The sequence below is a fragment of the Dermacentor andersoni genome, chromosome 1, assembly GCF_023375885.2.
Source record: "Dermacentor andersoni chromosome 1, qqDerAnde1_hic_scaffold, whole genome shotgun sequence".
Taxonomy (NCBI): domain Eukaryota; kingdom Metazoa; phylum Arthropoda; class Arachnida; order Ixodida; family Ixodidae; genus Dermacentor; species Dermacentor andersoni.
In genome coordinates, this window is record NC_092814.1 from 93,058,646 (window position 1) to 93,070,864 (window position 12,219).

The 12,219-nt window shown below is 42.5% G+C and overlaps 1 protein-coding gene across 1 annotated transcript in view; it reads left to right on the forward strand.

Moving 5' to 3' along the window:
* Positions 1-490: 490 nt before the first annotated feature.
* The window catches only part of Ahcy (adenosylhomocysteinase), a 34,939-nt gene continuing 23,210 nt past the window's right edge, over positions 491-12,219 (forward strand). The window contains exons 1-2 of the mRNA XM_050192188.3: positions 491-681; positions 9,277-9,467. Of these exons, the coding sequence (XP_050048145.1) occupies positions 651-681; positions 9,277-9,467 (222 nt within the window). The 5' untranslated portion in view covers positions 491-650. The remainder of the gene's footprint in view (positions 682-9,276; positions 9,468-12,219) is intronic.

The window sequence follows — 12,219 nt, forward strand, 5'->3', positions numbered from 1 at the left end:
CAGGACGTCCATTTGGGGTGTATATCGATGATCGATGTTGATCGATGTTGTTACTTTGCTTCGAACGTACGGATTTTAATCGGACGTCCGTCCGACCTAGCGTGCTGTCTGGAAAAAGCTAACGCGGCTAAAACACAGAACACCTATACAAACTTAGCTAAAAGTCATCGCTACTAGATACTTTTATATAATCTAGTAACGTTGGCTAAAAGTAACTATAGAGGTTCTCGGATGCATGGCAGCCGCATTTCGATACGGGCGAAATGCGAAAACATCCGTGTACGTGAAAGAAGCCCAGCTGGTCCAAATTTCCGGAGTCACTCACTACGGTGTGTCTCATACTCAGATCGTGGTTTTGGTACGTAAAACCCCATAATTTAATTAATTAGGACTCTAAACGTAGCCATCCCGTAGCGCCATCACCTGTGGCACGGTTGCCAACTTCTGCGCGTAGGCGGCGCAGCGATCTTTGGGCGGGAGTGCGGTGCGGCGCGGCGAGAGCTCAGGTAGCGCACGTGTTCGCGGGTTGCGATAGAAAGATTTCTTTTGCGCGTAATCGCTCCGCCCGTATAAAGGTCAGTTCGCCGCCGCACGTAGGTTTACGCTGTTGTTCCCAGTCTCGCATCATTGGTCTCGCATCAGGTCTCACAATGTCTGCAAGCAAGCCAGCTTACAAAATAGGTAAGCTTTATCCGTGTGCATCAGCACGACCAAAAACTTTCGCGGGATAGTTCATCCGAATCGCGAAAGTTCGCTTTCAGTAGTAGGTACTTCCAGGAGTCGACAGTAATTCTTGAATTTCGTCTTCGACGAGTATTTAATTACGATTTCATTGTATTTTTATCTACTGTACACGTGCGCCATAGATCTCGGAAATTTGTACAGGTCCCAGGGAACTGATTAAAAGTAAAAATAAATATTGCTCTTTGAACATCGATGTCACAGCTGAAGCTTATGTTCTGCGCACATAAGAGATCGTGATAAGTTGAAAGTAGCACTTGCTCTACGCCACTCGCGAGGTGCGCGCGAAAGTGCCGCAAGAAAGTACTGAAAGTATTTAGCGCTCAGCCTGTGGTGATTACATTTAATTTAAAAGTTTTGCGTTATCCCCGTTTTGTAAAAGCGTCTGTTTCTTTTAATTTTTAGCGGAACCAAAATTTTGAGCGTCAACGACATTTTGGCGGTTAATTTTTCTAAGCTGCAGTTGCGATCATTCCGGCCCCAACATCTGTGCGAAATCGGGCCATCCGTCCGCCGAATTCGTTTTTTTTAATGGTTGATGGGGAAAAACAAAACAATGAAACATGTTTACCACATTTTGTTGTAAAGGTGCGTCCGCTATAAAATCAATATGGTATAAGAACAGGCTCAACTTTGTCAGGTACCTCTTGTTGAAGTCTAGAAAGGTATACAAAGTTGGTATAGTTTTGTTTATTGACGGTACATTATATGACTACGAAAGGAAAATGCTCACTTTCGCGCAGATGCCTGAATAAATAATTGTGGCATGGGCCCAATATTGGGCTTGAAGAAAGGAAGTATTTCATGTATGCGCGTGTATGCTGCGTTTGATCTGGAGGACTGTCCCGCTCCGTGCTCTGTAAGCTCTCGATCAGGAGAAGTAGGCGTTGTTCATGATATGTTGATGCTAGGTGAATGCCGGGTTGTCTATGGCGTTGTGCCCGTTGCTGTACAAGTTGAGATAGCGCCCTCGTGCACAATTGTACTCAGTGCCACGCCAAGTATTGTCTCCGGTGGACGGTGAGTGACCTGGCAAGATAACGTTTTGAAGTACCTGCTGTTTGCGGGCTATTTGGTACGTGCAGGAATAAAAAAAAAAAGAATCCTTGCTCAAAAAATTGTCTTCACAAATGGAGATGTTGGCAAGTGGATTTCACAGTTGGAGAGGTTCAGTCATCGGCGAGTATATGAATGAAAACATAGTGGAAACCGCCCAGCAAGTCCAGCCAGCAAATCTCATGGCAGTGTTGAAAGGAGCCAGCCGTGACCTTGTGTTTTTAAAGGTTGAAGAAAACATGAATTCGAAATCTCATTGAAGTATGTGGTCATACATCTGCAGTGCAACGAGAGCAGTATTTTTTGGCCGTTCTTACGGTAATAAGGCTGGAATCTGAACAGTATGGTACTACTTTTAGCCACCATTCACTTTAAAATATTAGAACTAATTCTCTTGAGTGCGAAAAGACCAACCTAGGCTGCATTGGCCTTTCTGCAGATTGTCACTTATCTGCTTCTATGGTTGAGTTGAATTTACATGTTTCCATGTAAAGTGAAGCTTGTGTGTTGAAAATCACTTTAAAGATATAATTTTGTTTCAAGGAACAGGTAAATAATTAAAGGAGTAACATTCTCCCCCAGCAAATAGGGCGAGTTCATTTTCATTGACTTACCATGGAGGCTGTGCAGCCATGTCATTGAATCTCTTATCATGACAGCTGCAGTCAATTCTTATTATGAGAGTGGCATGAAGAAATGTCCATGTGCTGATCTTTTGATGCGCTTTATGAAATTTCAATGGGCAAGATCCAAGGACCATATTAAGTAAGGATTCTTTTCCTTTGATTCTATTCATTTCTTCTCGCCTGTCACACTGAGTGGCCGATGTTTGGAATGAAGAAAGCCAATGACAAAGGGCATAAGTTACGTGCTATGGCTCCAGAGCCCTCCACTATGATGTCTCTCGCAAACTAGGCGTAGCACCTATCATTTGGTCAATTTTAATAATTGAGCACTTGAAAGAAAATTTTGGCAAATAATGATATCTTCCTTTTACTTACCCCTCCATGTTTGCTTTGTGATAGTGAATAAAACACTTACTTGAAGTGCTTAAGCACTTCAAGTAAGTGTACGTACATTGCAGTTAACGATACAAAGGTTTCTCTCACTGCCTGCACTTGCGACGAAAAAATAATGTCGCATGTGAAAGAGAGATCTGGGTATGTGTCATGTTATTTGGTGTAACATTAAGTTTAATACCCTTAGATTGCAAAAAATGATGCAGTTATTACATGGCAAGCAATGCAGAACTGAACCTGTTTTATCACCCTACAAGTGGAGGGGCACATTTTTGTAACTGGCCCGTTTCTGCGACCAAAACATAATACATTGCGTACTGGAAGCACAAAGGTGGCCGAATAATGTGTGATTTGACGTAGCCTTATGCCCAGATGTAGTAATATATGAGCTAGGTGTTTCATTCTGTAGAAAGCGTCCCGGATAAAAAACAAGTGCACTGCAAAGTGTGCGTATTGAGACTTGTATGACTGCACTACTTGTGTAGCTTCCGCATTGTTGCCTGCTAAGTATGAAACGGAGTATAAGAGTTCTTCATAGAAAGTTATTCAGCTGGTGACAGAAAGGGAATGCACTCCAAACCCCCCTTTCCCTTGCGTTTCATATTCACTATATGCCTCAGATAGTATCATGTGGCACTGCTTCACACACAGTGTACTCCATACTTTACAGGGCAGCTATGAGGCTGCAGAGTACAAGTGCTGAGCTATCCATATTGACTGCCCGCTACATGCTCCATTTGCTTGTACTGTCAGCACATGTAAAGGGTTGGCAATAGCAGGGTGCATCTGTTCTTTGAAGTTGTGCCTTATCTGTACCCTGCTATATGACCCGCTGCGGTTGCTCAGTGGCTATAGTGTTGGGCTGCTGAGCACGAGGTCATGGGATCGAATCCCTGCCAGAGCGGCCTCATTTCAATGGGGGCGAAATGCGAAAACACCTGTGTACTTAGATTTAGGTGCACGTTAAAGAACCCCAGGTGGTTGAAATTTCCGGACTCCTTCACTATGGCATGCCTCATAATCAGGAAGTGGTTTTGGCATGTAAAGCCCCATAATTTAATTTTTTTTACCCTGCTAAATGTTTGATTTTTCTGTTAGCTTCATTACCTTTTATGAGTGAAGCAAAAATCCTGGGAATAAAATGCAGTGTCATTCATGGACCCTGGTGATGGAAAGAAAGAGCAAAAGGGGCATTGGTGAAATATATTAAGAGCACTGGAAGACATTTTCTTGCAATCTGAGCAGATGCCTTTCAAGGAATATTTTCCTGAATAAATTTTTTGGAAAGGACCTACCTAATATGAGTGAAGACATGAGTGCAATGTTTACATTCGTATTCCCCTCAACTCAATGGTTCCTCTCAGTTGGGGCGGCACCAATAACAATGCCCTGCCTTATTGCTCTTTTCTTTCTTCTTGTTTTCGCGCTGAGGTTGGCGTCTTAAACATTGCCTAAAAAAAGAAAGAGCATTGACAGATAGTGCGGTAGGGTTTAAGAACTGTTGTTTCCCTGTTTCCTAGATCTGGAAGGGTGTGTGTGCATGCAGGAGCTTATGCTCGTGAGTAATTCATGATCGCAAATGATGGCCCAATGGTTGGCCAGCTGGGGACCATCGAATTTGTCGTATAGGGCAGGGGGAAATAAAGTATGGTCTTTGAAAGCTACAGAAGAGAGTAGGTAATCCATTATGCTAGATTTCAGGTTTACTGCTGCATGCAGCAGAATAATATTTGACTTGCATGTTCACAGCAAATAGTGCTTCAGTGCCTATTTAACATTTGTATACCGGAAGTTGGAGCACTACATTTGTTCTAAGCATCCAGTTGGGACACTTAATAGACGAACTTTAGCCCTAATCTACAACCCCCTAGATACCTGGGGCCTTGCATCATTTATTAATCTTGGAAGCTATTAATGTGGGCAGCATGCAGGGATTTTGTGGAGGCCAGCATCTTTACTACTCGTACATTTCTCTCGCACAAGCATTCTTATTTGAACTTATACAGCGAAGCTGTTAAAGGCAACTCTGCCTGCTATCGTGTCCGCGGGTAGAAAAAAAATCCCGAAGATAGTGCAATGCCGAGCCAACTTGCAGCAGAGGTGATGCAGGCGTTAAGCACTCCTCGTGCGTGGGTTGATCCCAAAGATAGTAAAATACTGGGCTGACCCGCCATGGCGGAAGTGAAGCAGGCGTTAAACACTCCCCACACGTGAGTCGATACTTAAGATAGTGCAATGCCAGGCCGACCCACGGTGGAGGTGAAGCAGGCATTAAGCACTCCTCATACGTGGGCCGATCCCAAAGATAGTGCAATACTGGGCCGATCTGTGGCGAAGGTGAAGCAGGCGTTAAGCATTCCCCATACGTGGGCCGATCCAGAAGACCTACGTGGGCCGATCCAGAAGCAACCTGCACCTCCGACCTGCGGCGGAGGTGCAGGTTGCCATTAAGGGGGAGGTGCAGGTTGCCATTAAGGGGCCCACATACACAGCTTCGCTGGTCATCATTCTTCACAGAGTGGAAGGACACTGAGTTTTCTCTTTCTTTTTTTTCTTTTTTTTTTCCATGTCTCAGCAAGCGTGTGACTGAGAATAAAATGACAAGAAAGGAAGCTCCCAGCACTGTTTTTTTTTTCCTTATTGTCCAATTCTTTGCAAAAAATATATATATAAAGGCCAAGAGACTGTCTTCTCAAGTTCAGCAATTTTAGGTTCTTCTAACAAAGTTTGGTTCATTTGTGAACCAATTGGTTGCACATGCTATATATACAGGGGAGTACAGTGCTGACCTGAAGACTCCTGATCAAAAGTAAAAATGTCATATTGAAGTTAGCTGTTCTGTGCACGTTATGTGGATGTAATGGGCACAATTATGTGCGGCATTTTTATTTCAAGATATTGTTCGTATGGTACCGCATTTCATTGTAGAAAGTACTGTTGCCTTTTTATACCTCTTGATAGGTTCCGTAGTAAATGTTCTTGCACCTATACTGTTCAAGATACTTCAGGTAATCATTGTAACTATTTGTGTAATTAAAAAAGAAATGTGCAATTTAACACAGGTTGTTCAATAGACCATGTCCCCATTAAAATAAAAGCAATTGAGCTGCGTTCTTCAGCTTTTGTGCATTAGTTGTTTGAAAGCAGAGCCAAAACGAATGCTTACTATGCCTTCGTTTGAGTTGAAGGACAACCACAGCTGTGCTGATACACATCCGGCACAATTGCAGCGTGTCAACCATACATCCGTTCCATGTCTTTTTTGTGAGGTTGAAGTCCTTGCTTGAGGATTGAAGTGTACTTTATGACAGATCTCTCTCTCTTTTTTTAACCTGAAACTCGTGGCCTGGCTTGATAATTGGTGAACAGTGCATGTGGAATCCTTTGACAGCCTGATTCTAGACACCATATATATTGCAGACATCAAAATAAATCTTCTTGCTCCCTGTGCCTATGTTGACCATTATCTATTAGTTGTCCAGAAACCTCAAAGCTGGATATGAGAATGTCAAATGTGTCTGAAGCTCAAGCTTGTCAGGCATAAATAGAAATGTACAACAAACATGTAGTTATATGGTTTATTTCATGTGTTTATAATTCTTTGAAGTCACAACTAAAACAAAGGTAGTGTATTGTTGTAGCTTGCCAGAGAGCCATGCACACATGCATGCATTGCACCAGGACTCCTTTTGTTAATTTCTTTTCTTGAAACTCCCGATAATGATGTTGCAACCTGACATTTTTATTCATTTGTTCATTTGCTGCAGTGGGGTGCAAGTTCTAGCTTGAAGGTTGTAATATTTGCTATCATGGACACTTTAAAAAAAAATTTTTTTTTTCATGTTTTAGCTGCTTCTGGGGCTGGCTGTCATTTAGTACAGCAATCAGACCTTAGTTTTATTTTTAGTTTTTAGGCCACCACAGACAGCCTAGGAATCGAATGGGAACATCATGGTGCCCTCATTCCTGTTTCCTCTCGTGCAGTGTCATTGACATGCTATTTTTTTTTTTCACTGCAACTTGCTAGCTTTTGACTGCTGATGTGCTGTTTGTGTGCTTTGCTGCCAGGTTGTGCCAGCTGCATTTCTGCACAGGATGTGGGAACTTCTCTCTTTTTTGAGCCAGCTGTAACAAAACTTTGCACATGTGTTCAAATAAAAGTAGGAAAATGTCTATGTCCTGTACCAGTTTGTTTGTTTGTTTGTTTGTTTATTTATTTATTTATTTATACGTACATACTGTGAAGTACTACTGTGGTCCAAGCAGGAGGGGCTGTCACTTGTGAAAATTGGAACAAACGACAACCATAAAAAATTCGGCAGACACACTTAAGACTGCTTACATGTGGGAATGCAAACGCATTGTAGTGCTTTTGGTGAAATGTCTTTTTTTTTCTTTGTGCGTTCCTTGTCCGCACAAGCTCTCGCCTGCGTTTTAACTGTGCCTTGGTAAGGCCAAATGAAAACATGCCAAGTGTTTCAATGCGCTCGCTTGCCCGCGAGGAATTCATAATTTGAAGGACCGCTCAGCTGCATTCAAATGGACATTAATGCTTTTTATTTTATACACTCGTGATGTGGTGCCACCTCCTACTCATTGGCTACGCCGCCATGTGCCCAACAATGCAAGCAAAAGGCCACACATTCAGCCAGCCAGATGGCTGTGACGTGATATGCGTAATGACGCACGCACTAAGCATACAGTAGTCAATCGGAACCATGGAGCCGTGTGGTGTCAGGGAAGTGTGCTAGCCTCCCACCCTGGAGGCTCTGGTTCGATTCCAACCCAGACCGAAATTTACCTAATATTCTTTTCAAAGGCATTTGTTTGTTTTGTTTACAGGAACCTCCCTGAGAAATTTGATGTCAATCCGAGTATTTTTTTTTTAATGTATTTTTACTCTTTGCTGTCGACCATTTTTGACGCCATCATTTGGTCACACCGCTGACTACAATGCCAGATTTTCGCGTAATGGGGCATATAATGCTCCCTCATTAATAACAGATAATAAATGCAAAATGTAAATGACACAAACACAAGGTATATTTAACAGCTGCAAAAACAATACTCCAGTTCATCCACAAACTCACTCGAATCAAGGACACTTGCAGGCGTAGGAACAGAAGGCCCACAAAGAATTGCCATTTATTAAACAGGTGCCTGCATTGATGTGGCGGCTACCATCGTCGAGCTTATGTGCCTGATGGAGCTAATCCAGTCTTTTATTCCACCTGTGGGGCTCTATGAGTACTGTCCACTACACGGGTAATTTGTTCCACTCCGAGACAGTTTTGCAAAATAAGCTGTTCTTAAATGTGTTAGTCCTGGCGAAAAGTGGTGCTAGTGCTATATATTAGTATGTTGAGTTTTCCTTGTCGAAATGTTCCTTGTTAAATTGCATTTTACCTGGAACATTTCTCTCGTGTAAAGCTTGTAGAGAGCATGGAGGGCATAAAAATATCAATTTCTCAGCAGATATCTTTTACAATTTTTAGTGTATTGCCAAGTGCATGCTAATGCAATGCTTTCACAATTTTAATTGTATTGTACTTAACAGTTTGTATTCATTATCGTAATGTCTGGATTCATGGGCACGCCGTAGGAAAGAAGACAAAGCAGACATGCGTTCATTTTAAAAATATAAATTTGATATTATACAGCATGGCACAAGAATTGCTCCAGTAGTTGGATAAAGCATACATAAGTATGGTTGATGGGACATTTCATGAGCAAGAATTCTGGAAAAAAAAATACAACAGCTCTTCCTCTCCACAGTTTTAGGCCCCTGTATTCTAACCTAGAACCCATGTGGGCAATAATTTTTGCTTGCAGTGGGACAGTTCCTTGCCTTCCCTGTCTTCACCACTATATCTTTTGTTGCTTTCTTATGTGGGCATGTTGTGGGTAGCTTCACAGCCAACCCAAGTTTTGCGGCCAGCTTCCCTTTGAGTGAGCTGCACTCAGTCACTGACACTCGGTCCACAATCGGTGCTCACCTTGGACCATGTCAACGTGACCGCATGGATCTGCATTCATCGGTGTTCTATTTTGCCCTCATTTGTGGCGGCGCTGTTTTTTGGTGGCGCCACATTGCGATGTTCTGTGTTGCTTATTGGGGAGCAGGATGATGCAAAGGCTAAGTGGAGAAAATACCTTTTGTGTGACACCAAGGTGACCACACCTGGTGGTGAGAGACACTGGACACCATACTGTAAGCTTTTAATCGTGGACACCATGAAAACTAAAACATTACAGTCTGGCATTTTCACCCAAGCTTGTATTCAAATGGAAGCACATGTGGGCTCATGACTGCACTTCTGTAGAATATACAGCAAAAAATTGTAAGGTTTTCAAACAAGTTGACTAAATTGTGTGCCTTTTGTTGTTTATCTGTCCACTTTGATTATCTTCTATGTGGTATAAAGGAGCAAATAATATATTTGCTCTCCTTTTCTTTCAGCCGACATTGGCTTGGCTGATTTTGGTCGCAAGGAGATCATCGTAGCTGAAAATGAAATGCCTGGGCTTATGGCACTGCGTCGCAAGTATGGACCATCAAAGCCACTGAAGGGTGCTCGGATTGCTGGCTGTCTGCATATGACCATTCAGACTGCTGTTCTAATTGAAACTTTGCTTGAACTAGGAGCTGAGGTAAGGATGCCGAGGACGACTGGCTAGCATGTTAGCTGTTGGTGTATAACCAGAGCATATCAAGTGCCAGCTACTGTAGGAAAAATTAATCTTCATTAACAATACCTATGCCAACCATTCCTCAAGTTATGGGAAGATGATGCAACTATAGAAATGGAGGCAGACATGTGGTTAGGAGAGGGAAGAATGCAGCACTGTGGGTAGAGGGCAACTGAATGGAGAAATGAGAAGGTATGAGACAGCGTTGCACACCATCTGTACTGGTGCTTTACTTCGCTAACTAAATATGAATTCTAATCATAGGTATTCAGCATAATTTCATTTTGTATTATTTGTGAAGGAGTGGAATTGTTATTACAAAAAACTTATTGCAAGGTCTGAAATGCTGTGCAGTGTGGTTCAGTAAGTTGTTAAATTGGGATTGGGGTGCTTAAGTGAGAATTTAGTGGGTTTTGACATGTTAGTCTTATGGTAAGGCATCGGTGTTGTTACTGGCTGTCGTTTAGGAAATGACACAGTGAAGGTGAGCACTCCAAGAAAAACAATGTGGCTGCATACATTTGGACAAACAAGTTGCAAGGTTCATCACCTTTGCTGTAAAAACTGTTTTGCAATTACATCAGGTGCAAGGTACTAAGCTTTCAAAGTAAAAAAGATTTACAATGAGATAAAGTTGGGGATATACATGCATTCTTTCGTGTTTGCAACTTGTCGCTTCTTTGTAAGAAGCCTACGATTTTCACTGTGTTTAAAAAGCCCGTCTTCCTATTCTTGGTTATTTGTTGCTTCCATTCTTAATAGCTCCAAGCAAATGGCAAGCCCCACACTATCTTCATGGTTAACACTGCTGGCATTTTCTTACATATTCTGCATCAAAATTGGTCCTAAGAAAAATTAAAGCTCATGCAAACAAATAATTTTGCCTCCAAATTTGTTCTTTTGTGAGGAAACATATCTCTAATGTCCTCAACTAAACAACCCATAATTGTATGTTGTATCTTATTTATTTTATTTAGTACATACTGTAGTCCGAAGACCAAGCAAGGAGGGCGAAAAAATGAACATAGTGAACGAAACTGAACAAATTAGATAAAAGCATATAGCAAGCATTACCACTCAGGCAAGCATAGACTAGCAAACATGATTAAAAATATGTTGGGGACAAAAATTGCACAACTCTGTAAAATCACTTTTCGGCGCGCACACACACACAAAAAAAAACCCAAGTTCATGAGTTATTAAAATAGACACGAGTATGGCGTTGTCAACAATGACGTTTACCTGAAATTATGCATGTGATTTTCGAACTCTGGAAGGCCACGTTCTGAAAAAACATTTGGAAGCAGTGCATTCCATTCGCTGATGGTTCACGGAAAAACGATTCTTTGAAAAGGTTAGTACGTGCAAAGTGTGGTGTCGGGTCGTGATTGTGACTACGTATAGCCTGCCGGGAAAAAGTGGAAGAAAGGTATTTACAGGATTGATATTAAACTGCCAAGTCTGGAGCAAGAAAAGAAACTTGAGTCTGGTGATAGCTCTGCGCTGTTTCAAAAGTGGGATGTCGTTACTAGCCGTCGGAGATGAAGGCAAATTAAGTTTGTGATAGGCTTATGGATGAATCTTACTGCTCTCCTCTGAACCATTTCTAGTTTATAAACATCCTTTTTAATATACGGGTCCCAGGCCACGCATACATACTCTAGACGGGGTCGAATAAAAGTATTGTATGCAAGAACTTTGATCTGGGATGGCAAGTTCTTTAGTGTGTGTCTAAAAAAAAACCAGTTTTCTAGAAGCAGATGAACAAACGTTATCAGTATGGCTACCCCATGATAGTCTATTTGTAATCTTGACTCCCAAGTATTTAAAATTGTCGACTTCAATCAAGGGATTATTATTTAACGTATAAAGTAAAAGCTCATTAATTCGAACTGCAAGGGGAAGCCGCTTCAGTTCGAACTAATGAAAGTGAAAGATAACAACAGTAGACTGCGATTTGGAAGCAGTAGGGCATGTCAGAAATGTAATGCTTGAGAAAGTCCGTGATCGTAGTCTGCCTTTTTCCCTTGAAGGCGACAGCTAGCACTTTTTGCTCTAACGAGCGAATGTGGCGGAATGCCTCCCCTTCGCCTTCTTCAAAACTGAAGAAGAGACGGACAGCATTCAATCAAACCATGACCTCCGCAGCGGAGGGCCACACTGGCGCTTCGTTAAGCCAAGGCTTAACACCATCACAAAGCATCGCAACAGCCGGTACCTCCTAAGCTGAAAACAGACGTGCACAACTGATGAAGACTGCCGAGACAAAGACGATGAACATGTGAAGGTGGCGAAGGCCCTGATTCGCAGCTGGGACGCACTTGATTCGCTGTGTTTTGGTGCTTGCCGCGTCATCTGCCACACAACATTAGCAGCTACACAAGATTTGCAAAGCCTTCGAGATTCCCGATGGGCAAGAAGTCTCTGAGGTCACGTGAGGCAGCCGCCGCTGCCTTCTGGCCGATCCCCCGCCGGTTAGATTTTTCCCGATTTTAGCTTCTCTCGCCGTTCTCTCTGTTTAGGAGGCAATGCAGCCTTGTGTGTAGGCAGTAGGCGTGTTTCTCTGGCTGTGTACCAGGCGCCAAGCCGTCGGCACGGTGGCGCGTAGTTCGAATTATCCGTGGCGGAACCTTCTCGCATTCGAATTAACGGGTTTTATATACCTAGACTTCTGTGGAGCTTGGCCGGACCAAATAGTACAGTTCGAATTATC